Raw genomic sequence first — 22,383 nt, 5'->3', positions numbered from 1 at the left:
ACAGGGGAGAATATATCTGGTGAATATGAATGGGGTTCAATCTTCACCTTCTGAAGAGCTCTAACAAGCAAGTGGGAAGCCCAGTTATATAGTTATGTGATCTGAACACCTAGTCAGTAAACCCAGCCACAAAGGAGATGGATGTGAAGAATGATCAGGAGTCGGGGCCCAATTAAACGGTTTAATTCCAGACTACATCTAGGGGTGTGAAACACTAATATCAGGGATGAAACATCTGAAGCTGTATGAAACGATAATACCAATGTAACCTATCTGGGAAGACAGCTACAGCTCTGAAAATATGATACAGCACCATGTATGAAGGAAACTTTCAGCAAACGTTCTGCCAAACTTTCTGCCCAAGTTGTCCAGCTTCAGGCTAGCTTGTACCCTTCCATCATCCACGCTTGGGTTATCCATAATGACGAATACACTGAGCCAAGAGAGAAGCAATTGCCGGGTAGTCAAGGACTTTGGCCATCAGTTGTCTCAGCTCTTCCCTCCAACTGTCTGTTTCCTAGCAGGTATAAGCTTCATTGAACACAGACGGTAATGTGACGAGTACAGTTCCAGTCAATCACTCTAGCTTGGACCAGAGGGACTAGGGAAGGACCCAAAACAGCTTCTGTTAACTTCTTTGGGCTGGGGGAAGTATTGAGTAGCTTGGATGAATAAGGTGCCCAGAGTAAACTGCCTGCTACTCAGGCCCAGTTGCATATATGCATATCATTAGTAGATTTGGATAGAAAACACTCTGAAGTTTCTAAAACTGTTTGAATGATGTGTGTGAGTATAACAGAACTCACATGGCAGGCAAAAACCTGAGAAACAATCCAACCAGGAAGTGGGAAATCTGAGGTTTGTAGGTGCTCAACTCATTGCCTATCGAAAATACAGTGGGATATTGGTCATATTGCACTTCTTAAGGCTTCCACTAGATGTCAACAGTCTTTAGAACCTTGTTTGATGCTTTTACTGTGAAGTGTGGGTGAATGAGAGGGGAATGAATCAGAGGTCTGCCAGAGAGCCACGAGCTGGTGACGCGCGTTCACGTGAGAGTTAGCTTGAGTTCCATTGCATTTCTGAAGACAAAGGAATTCTCCGGTTGGAACATTATTGAAGATTTATGTTAAAAACATCCTAAAGATTGATTATATACATCGTTTGACATGTTTCTACGGACTGTAACAGAACTTTGACTTTTCGTCTGCTCCTAGTGATCGCGCGTCTTAAATTTGGAAGTCTTGGCTAAACGCGTGAACAAAAAGGAGGTATTTGAACATAAATGATGGACATTATCGAACAAAACAAACATTTATTGTGGAACTGGGATTCCTGGGAGTGCATTCTGATGAAGATCAAAGGTAAGTGAATATTTATAATGCTATTTCTGACTTCTGTTGACTACACAACATGGCGGATATCTGTTTGGGTTGTTTTGGTCTCTGAGCACCGTACTCAGATTATAGCATGGTGTGCTTTTTCCGTAAAGTTTAAAAAAAAATCTGACACAGCGGTTTCATTAAAGCCTGAGCAGATTGGGGACAGACAGTGTTTCTGGACAGAATGTAGAGGTGGAGTGCAACCGAGCAGTGACAGGAGAGTTGGGCTGTGTTGTTGAGGGGTGAGGGTGGTGGTGTACAAGGCTGGAGAACTCACTCTACTGACTGTCAATATAACAAGGGGGGAAATACAGAGAGAGAGGGGGCCATATGGAGTGTGTGCGGGTGTGAGAGAGACAGACAGACAGTATAGGCATCGCTGTAGGCAAAATGGACATGCTGATGGGCAAGTTATAGAAGAGACCTGCGAGACTGGGAGGAAGAGCGAGAGTCCAGGAGATAACATCTTTCCACCTCTTACTTTCCAATTTATGTCCATCACTCTACTGGAGTTCTCCTTGTCTCGTTAGATTTTTAACTTCTTGACTTGAATCCGTCCTGGACTATTTCTGTCCTTTTCCTCCTAATCTCTTTTCTCCCTGCTTACAGGTTGCGCTGATATTGATCACACGTACACAACTCAATGACTGTTGTAATTGTTCCTGTCATCATTTCCCCTCATTTCCTTTCTCTCCCTCTCCGTCCCACTCTTTTCTGCCTCTAATGCTACCTATAGTTGGTAGTTGTATTGATTAGTCATATAAAATCCAAGGGCTTCCTTAATTGCTCCTGTCAAACCGTGAAAGAGCTTTGTGATCACACACACACACGCAAATGCACATGCACTCGTACACACACACACTCATGCATATGCACACACACTCACATGCAAACGCACACACTCACACATGCATACGCACACTCACTCACACACATGCAACAGACTCCTGACAAAGTGGTGGGCGGAAGGCAGAACCATGGATCGATTAGTTAGTTAGAATATGGCGATGTGAATTGGCAGGAGAATGATTCTAAGTAACTTAACATGAGTCATCATTTAGCTTAAGTAATATGATTTGCGATGACACTGATGGGTAATCAAGACATTTATGAACTTGTAATTACAGTGATCATGAACATCAATAAGCGTTCATGACCGTCAATAAATATTGAGTGTGTGATTACAATTTGTGGAGCTGGTGGTGGATCTTCTTACGTTTCTGCAACGAAGATTGAGATTGAGATTTTTCCAGGATTGCCATGGCTCATTTAAAGATAAACCACGACTAAGCCTTTTTTAATCGCACAACTCAGTGATCAACTTTTAGTAACAAAACAGCCTAAGACAATTGGTCTACTTTTGAGGTCTGACTAACTTTGATCTTGGGGTGAAATGCCCATTTAACAGATGTTTGATAATGTGTGGTTGACATTAAAAAAAGGACCAGACCATTGCATGTGTCCAGATATATACCTTTGCTAATCTAATACATCACCTAAAGTGTGGTGTGGGACCATTTAAAATCACAGAGAAGCAGTTCCCAGCAGTTCATCATCGTTGTATTCTTGTCAGCATATTTCATAAATTCAAATCTGTGTCGGGGGGGCATTTTCACAGAGAACTTCCGGACGGGGAACAGACTGGGATAATTGCTCCATTTTGAGAGTTTAAAGTCCCTTCCTTCAAATCAATTGTAATAAAATCTGCTCTGATCTTCTGACTATACTGCTGGATGAGCTAAATGGCGTTTGTGCTGGCTTCAGACCAATGTTGGATTCACTCGGGAGATCGTTCATTGTTCTAAAAATGCACTGGACAATTATATCACAAATCGTATGGAGAAAATATTTGCAATATATACAGTACCAGTCAAAAGTTTGGACACACCTACTTATTCAAGGGTTTCCTTTATTTTGACTATTTTCTACATCGTAGAATAATAGTGAATACATCAACACTTTGGAATCATATAGTAACAAGAAATGGGTTCAACAAATGCAAATATATTTTATATTCTTCAAAGTAGCCACCCTTTTCCTTGATACCAGCTTTGCACGCTCTTGGCAGTCTCTCAACTAGCTTCACCTGGAATGCTTTTCCAGCAGTCTTAAAGGAGTTCCCACACATGCTGAGCACTTGTTGCCTGCTTTTCCTTCACTCTGCGGTCCAACTCATCCCAAACCGTCTCAATTGGGTTGAGGTCGGCTGATTGTGGAGGGCAAGTCATCTGATGCAGCACTCCATCACTCTCCTTCTTGGTAAAATAGACCTTACACAGCCTGGATGTGTGTTGGGTCATTGTTCTGTTGAAAAACAAATGATAATCCCACTAAGCGCAAACCAGATGGGATAACATTTCGTTGTAGAATGCTGTGGTAAACATGCTGGTTAAGTGTGCCTTGAATTCTAAATAAACCACAGACAGTGTCACCGGCAAAGCACCTCCTCCTACATACTTCACAATGGGAACCACACATGCAGAGATCATCCGTTCCCCTGCTCTGCAAACTTGGACTCAGACCAAAGGACAGATTTTCACCACTAATGTCCATTTCTTTTGTTTCTTGGCCCAAGCAAGTCTTTTCTTCTTATTGGTGTCCATGAGTAGTTGTTTCTTTGCAGCAATTAGACCATGAAGGCCTGATTCACGTAGTCTCTTCTGAACAGTTGATGTTGAGATGTTTCTGTTACTTGAACTCTGTGAAGCATTTATTTGGGCTGCAATTTATGAGGCTGGTAACTCTAATGAACTTTATCCACTGCAGCAGAGGTAACTCTGGGTCTTCCTTTCCTGTGGTGGTCCTCATGAGAGCTAGTTTCATCATAGCACTTGATGGTTTTTGCGACTGCACTTGAAGAAAGTTTCAAAGGTCTTGAAATGTTCCGCATTGACTGACCTTCATGTCTTAAAGTAATAATGGACTGTTACTTCTCTTTGCTTATTTTGAGCTGGCATTGCCATAATATGGACTTGGTATTTTACCAAATAGGGTAAACCTTATGTATACCACCACTAACTTGTCACAACACTGATTGGCTCAAATGCACTAAGGGCAAAGGGTGGCTACTTTGAAGAATCTCAAATATTAAATATATTTTGATTTGTTTAACACATTTTTAGTAACTACATCATTCCATGTGTTATTTCATAGTTTTGATGTATTTACTATTATTCTACAATGTATAAAATAGTACAAAAATTAAGAAAAACCCTGGAATGAGTAGGTGTGAACAAACTTTTAACTGGTACTGTATATATAGATTTTTTTTCTAAGATAATTTCTATATAGTATGAAGAAAATGTTGCATACAATGAGCTGTAATGAAACCAGGAATCTCATCATCATCATTGATGTAAAATTCCCAATACTTTCAGAGGTAGGAAAATATGACAGTGCTATAGACAGGTTGATTGTTTAGCAACAAAACCGATGGCTGCACATCTATGGGCAAAACAGACGGGGTTGACTTAGATTGTTGACAACATGTAGGCCTAAACTGTATTTTGTCTCCAAATGTTTATTGAAAACATAAATACATTTGCACAATGAGCACTTCTTGTCTCTCAAATACGTTGTTACAGTTGTTGGCTAGCTAGCTAGCAATTTATTGACATATTAGCATAAACATAACATCAGTCAAAACACCTCAAAATAAGACATGACATCAAGATTAAAGATAAATCTAAAGGAAATCAGCCACCTACGATTCCCCATGTGGCAGCTTCATGTTGTTGTCAGCTACCCGACTGTTCAGAATCAAAACATCACAGGCCCTTCAGCTTCATCGGTGTGCGCACATAATTTTTGCACATAATTTTTGCATAATTTAAAAAGTCAATAATATTAGCTAACATACTAAAATCTCTATGTGCTGTGTGGACCAGGATACAGGAAGATGACATCACAACATAGCTCACAGAAGGTGCACTCTGACCCTTTTCAAATGGAAGTGAAATGCCATTCCATGGTGTACTGTACGTCTATGTTTATTTTATGGAAACACTGACATTTACTTATTAAATGAATATCCCTTTGGATTGTGTGCGATGACAGAAGAGAGGAAGGACTATCATCTTGAAAAAGGTCTCTGTCCTAAATGTCCACACAAACATGCAGATGTAATACTAATGTGTGGGAGTTATCTTTTCTACAATGAAAGTGAAGGACTAGAGAAATGAAATCACAGAAAAGGATGTAAAGGATAGATCATGCGATAAATCATGTCTCTTAGGTCAGGTTGTGACATATGGATTAACACTTTGCTGTTTCTCACACTGTAATGTAACCTTCTGGAGTGGTGTATTTCTCTTATTTTAATGTAACCTTCTAGAGTGGTGTATGTCTCATTCTGTAATGTAACCTTCTAGAGTGGTGTGTTATCTAATTTACATGGCCCTTTCGTCCTGTTCCTAGGGCCTAAGTAGACAGAGAAAGAGTAATGGGGCCTATGGTGGTACTGCGGGTAGTTTTGTGTGTCCTCCACTTCCCTATCATCACTCGTCTTTAATGGTTAGTGACTAATTACTAGAGGGAATATCACATAAACAGGCCTAAGCACTTACTCCAGCAATTAAAAAATCATCAACATTTTTAATCTACAGAATCAGAAGACTTTCATTTATTAAATTGGTGCATCCACACAAAACTAGGATTAATTTAACTCTACTGATCGTTTCTAGAGAAGCACACAAATTAATGTGCATTCACACATTGACCCTCTGAGAAAAGGAGGAAATGCTTGTTTCTGATAGTGATTAGTTGATTATGGTTGGAATGGGAGCTACATGAAAACAAAATCAATGACAGTCCTCTTTAACTAACATCAGCTAATTAAACTATCCACATTGATGTCTCAAGAGTTTACTAAATCTTTCTTTGTAAATTATTAAAACAGATTTTGGTGTTGGTTTGAATCTTTTACATGACGTCAAACTGAGAGAGCGAGCAAGAGAGAGAGAGAGCGAGAGAGAAATACTGAGAACCAGGCATCTGTTACTGCAGTTTCCGTTTACTTTTTAAGTGGGTTTCTCCGAAAATGGATAATGACGGGAGAAATTGGTAAACAGTCCCTTTTCTTAACCAATTGAACATGAGAGCTTAAACCTTTACAAGATCCGCCGTGAAATGTCCCATGACCAACAGCCCAAATCATATTACATTGAATATATACATTAATATTCATTGCTCACCTTTCTATTGCATTTGTTTTTGTAACGCTTCCATGCCTTGACATTATTCAGATTACAATCTGTGAAGGTGTGCCCTGAAAGTAGGACTAATTAATATTCAGAACTCTCCCTCTCTCAATTGTTTTTCCAGTCAGTCCGTCCTCTTCTCATCCCATACCTACTGAAAGAAACACATTCAGAGCTGATATGTTTAGCTAAAAAGTAGAGCATAGGCATACATAATGTACCCCCTTTCTGTTTGTCATGCCCATGACTACATCACTAACTGGTTTCCAAAAGTTTTCTAAACACTACCCAGTTCCCTCGGGGTGAATTCAAAACAAAAAAAATAGACCTTGGGGGGAAATATGACACAAAAAAATTAGAAATAAAATACAACGGCACTGCACCATTTGACATTATGCATTATTCAAGATTTCAGTTCCAGTCAAATCACTGCCCTTGGGTATGTCTTGCTCTGGTGTAAAGAGCCATGGGCTGAATTACCAAGGATTTGAATAAGCAGTGTGTGAATTTGCATTACTGGTGTCCTAATTTACAAAACCTACCTCCCTCTCCATAGACAGAGAACCCATTAGGTATTCTACAACACGGTGCCCTCCGTAATTATTATTATTTTGACTCTATACTCCAAAGGTTTGGATGATTTGAAATCAAACAATGACTATGGGGTTAAAGTGCAGAATGTCCACTTTATTTTCAGGGTATCTTCATCTATATTGGGTGACCCATTTAGAAATTACAGCAGTTTTTGTACATAGTCACCCCATTTTAGGAGAGCAAAAGTATTGGGACAAATTCACTCATGTGTAAAGTAAAAAGTAGAGTATTTGTTCCCATATTCCTAGCATGCAATGACTTTATCAAATCAAACTTTATTTGCCACATGCGCCGAATAAAGTGTTGACTTTACTGTGAAATGCTTACTTACAAGCCCTTAACCAACAGTGCAGTTAAAGAAGCAGAAAATATTTATCAAGTAGGCTAAAATAAAAAGTAAAACAATAAGAATAACAATAACGAGTCTATATACTGTGCAGGGGGCACCGGTACCAAGTCAGTGTGCAGGGGTACAGGCTAGTTGAATCTGTGCAAGTAGGTGGGGGCAAAGTGACTATGCATAGGTAACAAACAAACAGCGAGTAGCAGCAGTGTACAAGGGGGATGGGTCAATGTAATTTGTCCAGTGGTGATTTTTATGAACTGTTCAGCAGTCTAATGGCTTGGGGGTAGAAGCTGTTGAGGAGCCTTTTGGTCATAGACTTGGAGCTCTGCTACCGCTTGCCATGCGTAGAAGAGAAAACCGCATATAACTTGGTTGACTGGAGTCTGACAATTTTATGGGCTTTCCTCTGACACCGCCTATTATATACGTAGGTCCTGGATGGCAGGAAGCTTAGCACCAGTGATGTACTGGGCCGTTCGCACTACCCTCTGTAGTGCCTTTAGGTCAGAATCCGAGCAGTTGCCATACCAGGTGGTGATGCAACCGGTCAGGATGCTATCGATGGTGCAGCTGTAGAACTTTTTGAGGAACTGGGGACCCATGCCAAATCTTTTCAGTCTCCTGAGCGGGAAAAGGTTTTGTTGTGCCCTTTTTACGACTGTCTTGGTATGTTTGGACCATGATAGTTCGTTGGTGATGTGGACACCAAGGAACTTGAAACTATTGATCCTCTCCACTACAGCCCCGTCAATGTTAATGGGGGCCTGATCGGCCCGCCTTTTCCTGTAGTCCACGATCAGCTTATTTGTTGTCCTGGCACCACACTGCCTGTTCTCTGACCTCCTCACTATAGGCAGTTTCATCATTGTCGGTGATCAGGCCTACCACTGTTGTGTCATCAGCAAACTTAATGATGGTGTTGGAGCCATGTTTGGCCACGCAGTCATGGGTGAACAGGGAATACAGGAGGGGACTAAGTACACACCCCTGTAGGTCCCCAGTGTTAAGGATCAGTGTGGCAAATGTGTTGTTGCCTACTCTTACAACCTGGGGGTGGCCCTTCAGGAAGTCCAGGATCCAGTTGCAGAGGGAGGTATTTAGTCCCAGACTCCTTAGCTTAGTGATGAGCTTTGTGGGCACTATGGTGTTGAACACTGAGCTGTAGTCAATGAACAGCATTCTCACATAGGTGTTCCTTTTGTCCAGGTGAGAAAGGGCAGTGTGGAGTGCGATTGAGATTGTGTCATCTGTGAATCTGTTGGGGTGGTATGCGAATTGGAGTCTAGGGTGTCCGGGAGGATGTTGTTGATTTGAGCCATGACCAGCCTTTCAAAGCACTTCATGGCTACCGATGTGAGTGACATGGGGGCGGGGGTAATCATTTAGGCAGGTTACCTTTGCTTCTTTGGGCACAGAGACTGTGGTGGTCTGCTTGAAACATGTAGGTATTACAGACTCGGTCAGGGAGAGGTTGAAAATGTCAGTGAAGACACGTGACAGTTGGTCCACGCATGCTTTGAGTACAAGTCCTGGAAAACCATCTGGCCCAGCAGCTTTGTGAATGTTGAACTGTTTAAAGGTTTTGTTCAAATCGGCTACTTAGAGCGTTATCACACAATCATGCAGAACAGCTGGTGCTTTTATGCATGCTACAGTTTTGCTTGCCAGACAGTTTTTGAAAGAAAACACTCTGAAGTTTCAGAATCTGCAAAGATGTTGTCTGTAAGTGCCCCAGAACTCATTCTACAGGCGAAACCAAGATGATGCGTCAACCAGGAAATGAGCAGATTTCTGAAGCTCTGTTTTCCATTGTCTCCTTATATGGCTGTGATTGCGCAAGGAATGAGCCTACACTTTCTGTCGTTCTCCCAAGGCGTTAGCAGCATTGTGACGTATTTGTAGGCATATCATTGGAAGATTGACCATAAGAGACTACATTTTCCAAGTGTCCGCCTGGTGTCCCTGCGTCGAAATTGGAGCGTAAAGCCAGGTGCAATTATTTTTCCATTTGAGAGCAAGGAGAAACCAGGCTTCCAGGAAGGATATATCATTGAAGAGATATGTGGAAAAACACCTTGAGGATTGATTCTAAACCACGTTTGCCATGTTTCAGTCGATATTATGGAGTTAATTTGGAAAAAAGTTCGCGTTTTGAGGGCTTTTTTTTTTTTGGTAGCCAAATGTGATGTACAAAACGGAGCTATTTCTAATACACAAAGAATCTTTTTGGAAAAACTGAGCATCTGCTATCTAACTGAGAGTCTCCTCATTGAAAACATCAGAAGTTCTTCAAAGGTAAGTTATTTTATTTGAAGGCTTTACTTGTTTTTGTGATAGTTGCCTGCTAAATGCTAACGCTAATGCTAACGCTAAATGCTACGCTAGCTAGCTACTGTTACACAAATTATTGTTTTCCTATGGTTGAAAAGCATATTTTGAAAATCTGAGATGACAGTGTTGTTAACAAAAGGCTAAGCTTGAGAGATAGCATATTTATTTCATTTCATTTGCGATTTTCATGAATAGTTAACGTTGCGTTAGGGTAATGAGCTTAGGTCTATAAATAGAATCCCGGATCCGGGTTTGGTCGTCGCAACAGGTTAAAGGCCTTTTGCTCGTCTGGTAGGCTCACGTCACTGGGCAGATCGAGTCTGGGTTTCCCTTTGTAGTCCGTAATAGTTTTCAAACCCTGCCACATCTGACAAGCTTCAGAGACGGTGTAGTAGGATTCAATCTTAATGCTGTATTGACGCTTTGCTTGTTTGATGGTTCGTCTGAGGGCATAGCGGGATTTCTTATAAGTGTCCGGATTAGTCTCCCGCTCCTTGAAAGCGACAGCTCTAGCCTTTATCTCGAAGCGGATGTTGCCTGTAATCCATGGCTTCTGGTTGGGATATGTATGTACAGTCACTGTGGGGACGATGTCATCGATGCACTAATTGATGAAGCCGATGGCTGAGGTGGTGTATTCCTCAAAGCCATTGGATGAATCCCAGAACATATTTCAGTGTGTGCTAGCAAAACAGTCCTGTAGTGTAGCATCCGAGTCATCTGACCACTTCCATATTGAGCAAGTCACCGGTACTTCCTGCTTTAGATTGTGCTTGTAAGCAGGAATCAGGAGGATATAATTATGGTCAGATTTGCCAAATGGATATCGGAGGAGATGTCACGTTCTGACCATCGTTCGTGTGTGTTTTCCTTGTTTTAGTGTTGGTCAGGACGTGAGCTGGTTGGGCATTCTATGTTGTGTGTCTGGTTTGTCTATTTCTATGTTTGGCCTGATATGGTTCTCAATCAGAGGCAGGTGTTAGTCATTGTCTCTGATTGGGAACCATATTTAGGTAGCCTGGGTTTCACTGTGTGTTTGTGGGTGATTGTCCTTAGTGTCCTTGTAACTGTCTTGTGTTAGCCTAAACTGGCGCAAACTGTTTCGGTTTTCACATTACGTTTATTGTTTTCGTACAGTTCATGTTTCATCATTGTTGAATAAACATGAATCGCAATCTACACGCTGCATTTTGGTCCGACTCTCCTTCAAGAAAGCCGTTACAGAATCACCCACCACAACAGGACCAAGCGGCGTGGTGAAAGGCAGCAGGAGCAGCGTAAAGAGGAATGGACATTGGGGGACGTTTTGGGCGGCAAGGGTTGTTACACTTGGGAGGAAATACTGGCTGGAAGAGATCGCCTCCCATGGGAACAGGTGGAGGCACTTAGGAGAGCAGAGGCAGCCGGAGAGAGGAGCCGGCGATACGAGGGAACACGGTTGGCAAGGAAGCCCGGGAGTCAGCCCCAAAAATGTATTGGGGGGGGCTCACAGGGAGTATGGCTACGCCAGGTAGGAGACCTGCGCAAACTCCCTGTGCTTACCGGGGGGCTAGAGAGACCGGGCAGGCACCGTGTTATGCTGTGGTGCGCACGGTGTCTCCAGTGCGGGTGCATAGCCTGGTGCAGTACATTCCAGCTCCGTGTATCGGCCGGGCTAGAGTGAGCATCGAGCCAAGTGCCATGAAGCCGGCTCTACGCATCTGGTCTCCAGTGCGTCTCCTTGGGCCGGCTTACATGGCACCAGCCTTGCGCTCGGTGTCTCCGGTTCGCCTGCATAGTCCAGTGCGGGCTATTCCACCTCGCCGCACTGGCAGGGCGACCGAGAGCATTCAACCAGGTAAGGTTGGGCAGGCTCGGTGCTCAAGAGCACCAGTGTGCCTGCACGGTCCGGTCTACCCAGTACCACCTCCACGCACCAGCCCTCCGGTGGCAGCTCCCCGCACCAGGATTCCTGTGTGTGTTCTCGGCCCAGTACCACCAGTGCCAGCACCACGCATCAGGCCTACAGTGCGCCTCGCCTGTCCAGCGCTGTCAGAGCCTTCCTCTCCAGCGCTGTCGGATCCTTCCTCCTCTCCAGCGCTGCCGGAGTCTCCCGCCTGTTTAGCGCTGCCAGAGTCTTCCGTGTCTACAGCGCTGCCGGAGTCTCCAGTCTGCAAGTAGCTGCCAGTCTGCAAGGAGCTGCCAGTCTGCAAGGAGCTGCCAGTCTGCATAGAGCTGCCAGTCTGCATAGAGCTGCCAGTCTGCAAGGAGCTGCCAGAGCTGCCAGTCTGCAGGATGCCGCCAGAGCTGCCAGTCTGCAAGGAGCCGCCAGTCTGCAGGATGCCGCCAGAGCTGCCAGTCTGCAAGGAGCCGCCAGAGCTGCCAGTCTGCATGGAGCAGCCAGGGCCGCCAGTCAGCATGGAGCAGCCAGGGCCGCCAGTCAGCATGGAGCAGCCAGGGCCGCCAGTCAGCATGGAGCAGCCAGGGCCGCCAGTCAACATGGAGCAGCCAGGGCCGCCAGTCAGCATGGAGCAGCCAGGGCCGCCAGTCAGCATGGAGCAGCCAGGGCCGCCAGTCAGCATGGAGCAGCCAGGGCCGCCAGTCAACATGGAGCAGCCAGGGCCGCCAGTCAGCATGGAGCAGCCAGGGCCGCCAGTCAGCATGGAGCAGCCAGAGTCGCCAGTCAACATGGAGCAGCCAGTCAGCATGGAGCAGCCAGAGCAGCCAGTCAGCATGGAGCAGCCAGAGCTGCCAGTCAGCATGGAAAAGCCAGAGCTGCCAGTCAGCCAGGATCTTCCAGATCCGCCAGTCAGCCAGGATCCGCTATTCAGCCAAGATCCGCCATTCAGCCAGGATCCGCCAGTCAGCCGGGATCTGCCAGAACTGCCAGTCAGCCAGGATCTGCCAGAACTGCCAGCCAGCCGGGATCTGCAAGAGCCAACTACCTGCCTGAGCTTCCTCTCAGTGCTGAGCTTCCTCTCAGTCCCGAGCTTCCTCTCAGTCCCGAGCTTCCTCTCAGTCCCGAGCTACCCCTCAGTCCCGAGCTACCCCTCAGTCCCGAGCTGCCCCTCAGTCCCGAGCTGCCCCTCAGTCCCGAGCTGCCCCTCAGTCCCGAGCTGCCCCTCAGTCCCGAGCTGCCCCTCAGTCCCGAGCTGCCCCTCAGTCCCGAGCTGCCCCTCAGTCCCGAGCTGCCCCTCAGTCCCGAGCTGCCCCTCAGTCCCGAGCTGCCCCTCAGTCCAGTGGGGCCCTTGGTGAGGACTACTAGGCCAAGGTCGGCGGCGAGGGTCGCCTATCTAGGGACGCTAAGGAGGTGGACTAAGACTATTATGGAGTGGGGTCCACGTCCAGCGCCAGAGCCGCCACCGCGGACAGATGCCCACCCACACCCTCCCCTATAGGTTTAGGTTGTGCGTCCGGAGTCCGCACCTTGGAGGGGGGGCACTGTCACGTTCTGACCATCGTTCGTGTGTGTTTTCCTTGTTTTAGTGTTGGTCAGGACGTGAGCTGGGTGGGCATTCTATGTTGTGTGTCTAGTTTGTCTATTTCTATCTTTGGCCTGATATGGTTCTCAATCAGAGGCAGGTGTTAGTCATTGTCTCTGATTGGGAACCATATTTTGGTAGCCTGGGTTTCACTGTGTGTTTGTGGGTGATTGTCCTTAGTGTCCTTGTAACTGTCTTGTGTTAGCCTAAACTGGCGCAAACTGTTTCGGTTTTCACATTACGTTTATTGTTTTCGTACAGTTCATGTTTCATCATTGTTGAATAAACATGGATCGCAATCTACACGCTGCATCTTGGTCCGACTCTCCTTCACCCGAAGAAAGCCGTTACAGGAGAGCTTTGTTTGCATCTCTGTGTGTGGAGTAAAGGTGGTCTAAGATTCCCCCCCCCCCCCCCCCCCCCCTAGTTACACATGACATGCTGGTAAAAATTTGGTAAAACTGATTTAAGTTTGCCTGCATTATAGTCCCTGGCCACTAGGAGCGCCACTTCTGGGTGAGCATTTTCTTCTTTGCTTATGGCCTTATAGAGTTGGTTGAGAGCAGTCTTAGTGTCAGCTTCACTTTGTGGTTGGTAAATAGTCGGCTACAAATAATACAGATGAAAACTCACTTAGTAGACCGTGTGGTCGACTTATCATTAGGTACTCTACCTCAGGCGAGCAATACATCGAGACTTCTTTAATTTTAGACAAAACCAGCTGTTTTTGACAAAAAGACCCCCAACCCCACCCCTCGTCTTACCAGAGGTTGCTTTTCTGTTCTGCCGTTGCATGGAAAATCCCGCCAGTTCTATATTGTCCGTTTCTTCGTTCAGCCACGTCTCGGTGAAGCATAAGATGTTACAGTTTTTAATGTCCCGTTGGTAGGGTAATCTTAATAGTAGGTCATACATTTTTTTTCCAATGATTGCACGTTAGCAACACGAATGGAAGGCATTGGGAGTTTGCTCGGTTGCCTCTGGATTCTCAGAAGGATCCCCGATCTGCGTCCCCTTTTCCGGCATCTTTTCTTCACGCAAAAGGCGTGGATCTGGACCTTTTCCAGTGAAAGCAGGATATCCTTCTTGTCGGACTTGTTAATTAACTGAAAAAGTTTATTTCAGTCCACTGTGAGTAGTCGCGTTTCTGATGTCCAGAAGTTATTTTCGGTCATGAGAGATGGTAGTAGCAACATTATGTACACAATAAGTAAAAAAATAAGTTACACAAAACGCCAAAAAATACAAAATTGCACATTTGGTTGGGAGAATGTAAAACGTCAGCCATGTTCTTTGGCGCCATCTTAAATCAATCTTGTGACTCTATACATTTGTTGGCTGCATTTGCTTTTTGCTTTGGTTGTTTTTCAGAATATTTTGTTCTCAACAAAAATTATATAGGTGTCATAACCAGCCATAAAATAATGCAATATATGTCACAACAGGTCTAAAAATATGTGTTATGACAATGTTATGTCAGCTGTTATGACATATGACACGGTTATGACCATGTCATAACGTGTTATGAATCTGGGTGTCAAGCAAATTGTTGCCCAATTATCATACCCCCAAGACATGATAACCTCTCACCATTTCAATAACAGGGGAGGTTAGCAATTTCTTGGGGGGTGGAGTGATATTTGTTTGTCTGTAACTTTCTCACTCATCATGGAAGCATCCACATTCATGTTGAAGTTTTTAGAAACATTATATTCTTATTTACAATAAAAGGGACTCCAAAATGACACAATCAATTATTTACCATTCATTTCTATTGGGCACAAAATCAACGCAACCCAAACAAATAGCAAATGCGTCCAACAAATGTGTAGAGTCACAAGCTTGATGTAGTCATTGCATTCTATGAATATGGGACCAAATACTTAAATGTGCACTACTTTAATAAACATACACTATATATACAAAAATATGTGGACACCCCTTCAAATTAGTGGATTCGGCTATTTCAGCCACACACGTTGCTGACAGGTGTATAAAATCAATCACACCGCCATGCAATCTCCATAGGCAACATTGACAGTAGAATGGCCTTACTGAAGAGCTCAGTGACTGTCAACGTTGCGCCGTCATAGGTTGCCACCTTTCCAACAAGTTTGTTTGTTAAATTTCTGCCCTGCTAGAGCTGTAAGTCTACCTCTGATAAGCTTCCCAGTAAAGCATTAAAAACAATCAAACAACCCAGAGAAGTGCTAAACAATAGCCCATATTAACATATGTAGCCTAAGAAACAAGGTCCATGAAGTCAATAACTTGCTTGTAACAGATGACATTCATATTCTGACTATCTCTGAGACTCACTTAGTTTAGGTTCATCACCTAAAGCCCATTCTTGTGGGAAGCTGCTATAGACCACCAAGTGCTAACAGTCAGTATCTGGATAATGTGTGTGAAATGCTTTATAATGTATGTGATGTCAGAGAAGTATATTTTCTGGGTGATTTAAATATTGACTGGCTATCATCAAGCTGCCCACTCAGGAAAAAAACTTAACCAGCGCTGCAACCTGGATTAGGTTGTCAGTAAACCTACCAGGGTAGTTACAAACAGCACAGGAATTAAATCCCCAATATGTATTGATCACATCTTTATTAATGCTGCAGATATTTGCTTTAAAGCAGTATCCAAATCCATAGGATGTAGTGATCACAATATAATAGCCATATCTAGGAAAACCAAAGTTCCAAAGGCTGGGTCTATTATAGTGTATAAGAAGTCATACAATAAGTTTTGTTGTGATTCATATGTTGATGATGTAAAGAATATTGGCTGGTCTGTGGCGTGTAATGAGGAGCAACCAGGCACTGCACGTGAAGCATTTATGAAATTACTTATTCCAGTTACTAACAAGCACGCACCCATTAAGAAAAGGACTGTAAAAACTGTTAAATCCCCTTGGATTGATGAGGAATTTAAAAATTGTATAGTTGAGAGGGATGAGGCAAAAGGTATGGAAAATAAGTCTGGCAGCTCAACTGATTGGCAAACATACTGCAAATTAAGAATTCATGTGACTAAACTAAATAAAAAGAAACTACACCATGAAACAAATCAATTATATTTAAAAAATGACAGTAAAAAGCTTTGGGGCACCTTAAATGACATTTTGGGAAAAAAAGCCAACTCGGCTCCTTCATTCATTGAATCAGATGGCTCATTCATCCCAAAGCCCACTGATATTGCAAACTACTTTAATGACATTTTCATTGGCAAGATAAGCAAACTCCGCAACAAACGCTGTCACTACACTTCCAAGTATATCGGACCAAATTATGAAAGACAGGAATTGTACTTTTGAATTCCGCAAAGTCAGTGTGGAAGAGGTGAAAAAATTATTGTTGTCTGTCAACAATGACAAGCCACCGGGGTCTGACAATCTGGATGGAAAATTACTGAGGATAATAGCAGATGATATTGCCACTCCTATTTGCCACATCTTCAATTTAAGCCTACTAGAGAGCGTGTGCCCTCAGGCCTGGAGGGAAGCAAAGGTCATTCCGCTACCCATGAATAGTAAAGCCCTCTTTACTGGCTCAAATAGCTGACCAATCAGCCTGTTACCAACCCTTAGAAAACTTCTGGAAAAAATTGTGTTTGACCGGATACAATGCTATTTCACAGTAAACAAATTGACAACAGAATTCCAGCTTGCTCATAGGAAAGGACACTCAACAAGCAGAGCACTTACACAAATGACTGATGATTGGCTAAGAGAAATTGATGATAAAATAATTGTGGGGGCTGTCTTGTTAGACTTCAGTGCAGCTTTTGACATTATCGATCATAGTCTGCTCCTGGAAAAACCTAGTGTTATGGCTTTACACCCCCTGCTATAACATGGATAAAGAGTTACTTGTCTAAAATAACACAGAGGGTGTTCTTTAATTGGATCCTATCAAATATAATCCAGTTAGAATCAGGAATTCCCTAGGGTAGCCGTTTCAGCCCCTTGCTTTTAATTTTTTTTACTAACGACATGCCACTGACTTTGAGTAAAGCCAGAGTGTCTATGTATGTGGATGACTCAACACTATACACATCAGCTACTACAGCGACTGAAATGACTGCAACACTCAACAAAGAGCTGCAGTTAGTTTCAGAGCGGGTGGCAAAGAATAAGTTAGCCCTAAATATTTCTAAAACTAAAAGCATTGTATTTGGAACAAAACACTCACTAAGCCTCAACTAAATCTTGTAATAAAAAATGTGGAAATTGAGTAAATTGAGATAACTAAACTGCCTGGAATAATCCTAGATTGTAAACTGTCATGGTCAAAACATATTGACGCAGTATTAGCTAAGATGGGGAGAAGTCTGTCTATAATAATGTGATTAATTTGCCAGAATTTTACATAACATTGAAGTTTGTGCAATGTAACAGTAATATTTAGACTTAGGGTTGCCACCCGTTTGGAACGGCAGAAGCAGGCTCGTAAGCATTCATTCAAACAGCAGCTCTTAACAGTGCTGCGATGCACAGCGCTGTTTATGACTTCAAGCCCATCAACTCCCGAGATTAGGCTGGCAATACTTTCTTCTCGAACACTTTGTTTTTGCATTATTTAAACCAAATTGAACATGTTTCATTATTTATTTAAGGCTAAGTTGATTTTATTGATGTATTATATTAAGTTAAAAGTGTGAATTGTTCATTCAGTATTGTTGTAATTGTCATATTATTATATATATATATATATATATATATATATATATATATATATATATATATATATATATATATATATATATATATATATATATATATATATATATAAATAAATTAGCCGATTAATTGGTATCGGCTTTTTTTGGTCCTCCAATAATCGGTATCGGCGTTGAAAAATCATAAATGGTCGACCTCTAGTAAACTTCCCCATGAGAACAGAGAGGAGCAGACAGGCCCCTAGATGGGGATAACCTTAGAACACATCTACAATATCACTGAGGTGTACCACACTGGTCGTAAAAGAAGTCCAGTGGACTTTCCACCTCCAAAACAAATGTCAACAATAATCATTCCTTGCCATGTGTAGTTTCAACAACAATGCAACTAGTAAAATGCTCTAATCATATGTTCCGTTAAGATAACATTTCAGAATAAATCGGTAGGATAACTGGTCCCCTTTAGTACCAGTACCAATCCCGGCACAGTCAGTCCAGGCACAATCAGTCAAAAGGTTAGAGACCTAACAAGTCAAATTGCTATTGATGACAGCGACAGAAGAGATAGTACTCACTCAGATTGCAACACGTGGAAGGGAATCACTTTTCTGATGGTTAACACACATGCCTCTACAGTGGCAAGAAAAAGTATGTGAACCCTTCGTAATTATCTGGATTTCTGCATCAATTTGACTTCAAATTTGATCTGATCACAACAATAGACAAACTCAGTGTGCTTAACCTCTTTCAGCTAGGGGGCACTATTTTTATGTTTGGAAAAATAACATTCCCAATGTAAACGGCCTATTTCTCAGGCTCAAATGCTAGAATATGCATATAATTGACAGATAGAGATAGAAAACACTCTAAAGTTTCCAAAACTGTCAAAAATATTGTCTGTGAGTATAACAGAACTGATATTGCAGGCGAAACCTGAGTAAAATCAAACCAGGAAGTGGCTTCTATTTTGAAAGCTTCAAAGGTAAGTGATTCATTTTATTGCTTTTCTGATTTTCGTGACCAAGCTACTTTGATGCTAGGTGTTCATAATGTTTTGTCTAGTGATCGATAAACTTCTAAACGCTTGGATTGCTTTCGCTGTAAAGCATATTTTGAAAATCTGACACGTCCAGGTGGATTAACAAAATGCTAAGCTGTGTTTTGCTATATTGCACGAATATAAATATTTTTAGTAATATTATTTGAATGTGGTGCTATGCAATTCAGCAGTTATTGATGACAATAGGTAACACCCAAATGATTGTATATTTTTGTCTATATTGAAGACATAATTTAAACATTTACAGTGTAGGTTGGAAAAAGCCAGACCCCCCCACCAGGATAGGAGAGGGCGGAGTTGGGACAGTTTTAAACGTTCTCTGTGTTGCATTGCTGTATGGAGAAGTTAAAAATCAATTTGTTACAAAAGAGAGAGACTGTGCCCCCAAATGTCAACATCAGAAGATTGGACATTGAACATTAGTTTTGGAATCCAAATGTTTGGAATGGTCGGTGGGGAGCCAAACAATAATCATGTCATATCACTTAGCATTTTGTCATGTCATTACGGATCGTATAACAAGATAACTGAATCTTTAAGAGATTTCACAATGTAGATATCAGATTTACATCTAAATGTTGTAATCTTATATGATTCAATATGAAGCTATTTGTGAAAAGATAGCGATGTGATTTTAGCCTTCTAAATGAGATAATTGTTTTTCATATGAACTTTTTCCAAGTCAGCAACCATGCCCATGTGAGCACAGACATTGTGGCAACTTGACGGAACCACCCTCAAAGGCAAGAGCTTGAAATGACTCGCTGAAGAATGAACATATTAGAGCAGAGAATGTGAGGATCATCCACACGTTGAAATGTTTGGAATTGAAATCTCTACAGATGAGACAGCGTTGAGCAGTGGCTACATGGCTGACAAATGTTTAAAATCTACAAGACCAGAAAGTGGTAAGACACTCCGAAACTCACAAGTGAAGAAGATAAAGACTATACCGGAACATGCAGTCTACAGCTGTTTTAGTAAACTCGAGCAAAGACCACTGTGTGCAACATCTGGAGGATCCATTTTAGCAAACACTCAGAGTCAAAGAAAACTACATCTACAAAGGACAGTGGGGCCTCTGGTGGACAAACCAGAGACTTCTGTTGAACTACTCCCCAAAGGCATAGCCGGACCGGGTGATTTCAACAGAGAGATGACAAAGACATACAAGCGTAAATATATACATTGCAATTATTTTCGAATGAGCGGTGGTTGATGTGCACAGTATTCATTCTCATGAGCATAGCTTCCATATGTATGTACCAGCCCATTCCCTTTGTCTCTCTCGCTCTCCTTATCTTTCCCCTCCCTTCCCATTGTGTAACCAAATTGTCATATCGGGTTAGTCCACTAGGGACTTTTCATTGCATGATGTTAGTAATCGATAATCTATTTTGTGTGTGTGTTTATATAATTATGTGTGATTATTTAGTTAGTTAGTAAATAAATAATTAAGCCAATTTGTGTATCGCTGATTCATCATTTAGGCTACGGTTTGTGCAGATTTACGAGGTCAAACATTTTCAGAATGAGACTGATTTGAGGAAATTATTTATTATTGACTGTTATGATAGAGATATTCTGATATATTCTTGTGTTAATTCAGGAAACGGTGACTCATTAAACAAACTTTTCCTAAGGTGCCCCAAGTTATTAATGAGTGAGTTGTTGCATTATTAATTTAATCACGTAATAATTAAACATAGGTAATTTTTCGATAAATAGCATGTCATCACATGAATGATAGTCACGTCACGACACACTCTAACATGCACAGCTGTACAAAGATTTACTCGGATGTTTGCATTTGCATGCGTACGTGTGTGTGTGTGTGTGTGTTTGTGTACTGTATGCGTCTTAAGACAGGCCTGCATAAATAAACAATAGCTAAACCCTGAAAATCGACATACAACTGTGGATATTGGACAGACACGCACAAATAAGCATTGTCAATGGGGCTCTACTCACTGGTGGTGTTGTATTTGACACCATAGAACATCTCTGGACATGGCCGTGACACCCACTCCCCTGCAGTGCTCTTGGGCCAGCAGGTACCGATGGGATCGATGGACATGTTACAGAACAGGCCTGAGTGACAGAGAAAGGAGGGAGGGAGATAGAGAGACAGACACATAGAAGAGGATCACAAAAGGAAAGAAAGAGAGAGGACAAGAGAAAAAAAGCCAGCATTACAACCAGTGGAGTTGTGTCTGTGATTGTGGATGGACAGAGGTTAAAGAGCACATTGTCACAGCTGTCTAACAGAAAGTGGATGGTAAATTAAGGAACAGGACCTGACCACTGTGACCTGCCTAGCAGTGCTTACAGGTAACTGGACCTGGCGACAGCAGGATCGACCACACACACGCATGGTCACAGACGTCGTAACCATGGCACCAGTCATCAACTGAGCTGCAGCCTCAGGGCGTGTCCAGCTGTATTCAATTATAATAAACCGTAACTTTTCTAATGTTTGATAATTTTACGTTTTGGAAAGTTGTACCATGTTAACCCATTACATTTTACATTTCCATCCCTCTTATATGAGGCGGTGTTAAACAGTAGGAAGTCACTGCTTTTAGACCACCCCTCAATCTATAAATGGCAACAATTACATGGATAATGTTGATTGAAAGTTTGTTTACAAATACTTGAAATGTGCAAACTAGGATTACAGTTGCCATGCTGTAATGTATACTCACAATACAGCTACACTGTATCTGACTATGTAAGTACCATTTAAATACATGGTTATAGTGCCACCTCATATAAAGTGGGAAGCCAATTTCCTTGTTGATTTTTCTCATCTCTGTAAATGTGGCATTGTAATACAATGCGATGGCAGTCAAGATAGGGCTTGTTATTGCCTGTGGAAAAATGATGGGTTCAGTTATGATTACAAACATTACAATAACCTATTACATTTAATGATAAACTGTACTGTGTCTGAGCAACAATCTGTTTGCACTCAGGTGAAAACCCCACTGTATGAATTTTCTATTTACTGAAAATTGTTTCCTTAAAAATCATTGAACATGTATATTAACATATTAGTAAAATATCCATGTTGTGTCTCCACCATGGGATGGGAGACAGACAGAATGCTAACAGAGAGGTCTGCTTTCTTGGGGACCTGAATATTGACTAGTTTTCATCAATCTGTCCACTCAAGAGGAAGCTTCTCATTTTATCCAGTGCCTGTATTCTGGTTCAGGTTATTAATCAACCTACCAGGGTGTTTATAAACACTACAGGAACAAGATCATTGATCACATTTGTACTAATACTGTAGAACTTTGTTCTAAAGCTTTATTCGTACCCATTGGAT

General features: G+C 42.3%; 1 protein-coding gene across 1 annotated transcript in view; it reads right to left on the bottom strand.

The window, feature by feature from the left end:
- LOC139422143 (corticotropin releasing hormone receptor 1) overlaps nt 1-22,383 on the bottom strand; it is a 157,267-nt gene that overhangs the window by 77,333 nt on the left and 57,551 nt on the right. The window contains exon 4 of the mRNA XM_071173295.1: nt 21,024-21,143. Within this exon, the coding sequence (XP_071029396.1) occupies nt 21,024-21,143 (120 nt within the window). The remainder of the gene's footprint in view (nt 1-21,023; nt 21,144-22,383) is intronic.

This window comes from Oncorhynchus clarkii, chromosome 12 (assembly GCF_045791955.1).
Source record: "Oncorhynchus clarkii lewisi isolate Uvic-CL-2024 chromosome 12, UVic_Ocla_1.0, whole genome shotgun sequence".
Taxonomy (NCBI): domain Eukaryota; kingdom Metazoa; phylum Chordata; class Actinopteri; order Salmoniformes; family Salmonidae; genus Oncorhynchus; species Oncorhynchus clarkii.
The sequence above is the reverse complement of the archived record's forward strand: the minus strand, read 5'-3'. Positions and strand labels throughout refer to the sequence as shown.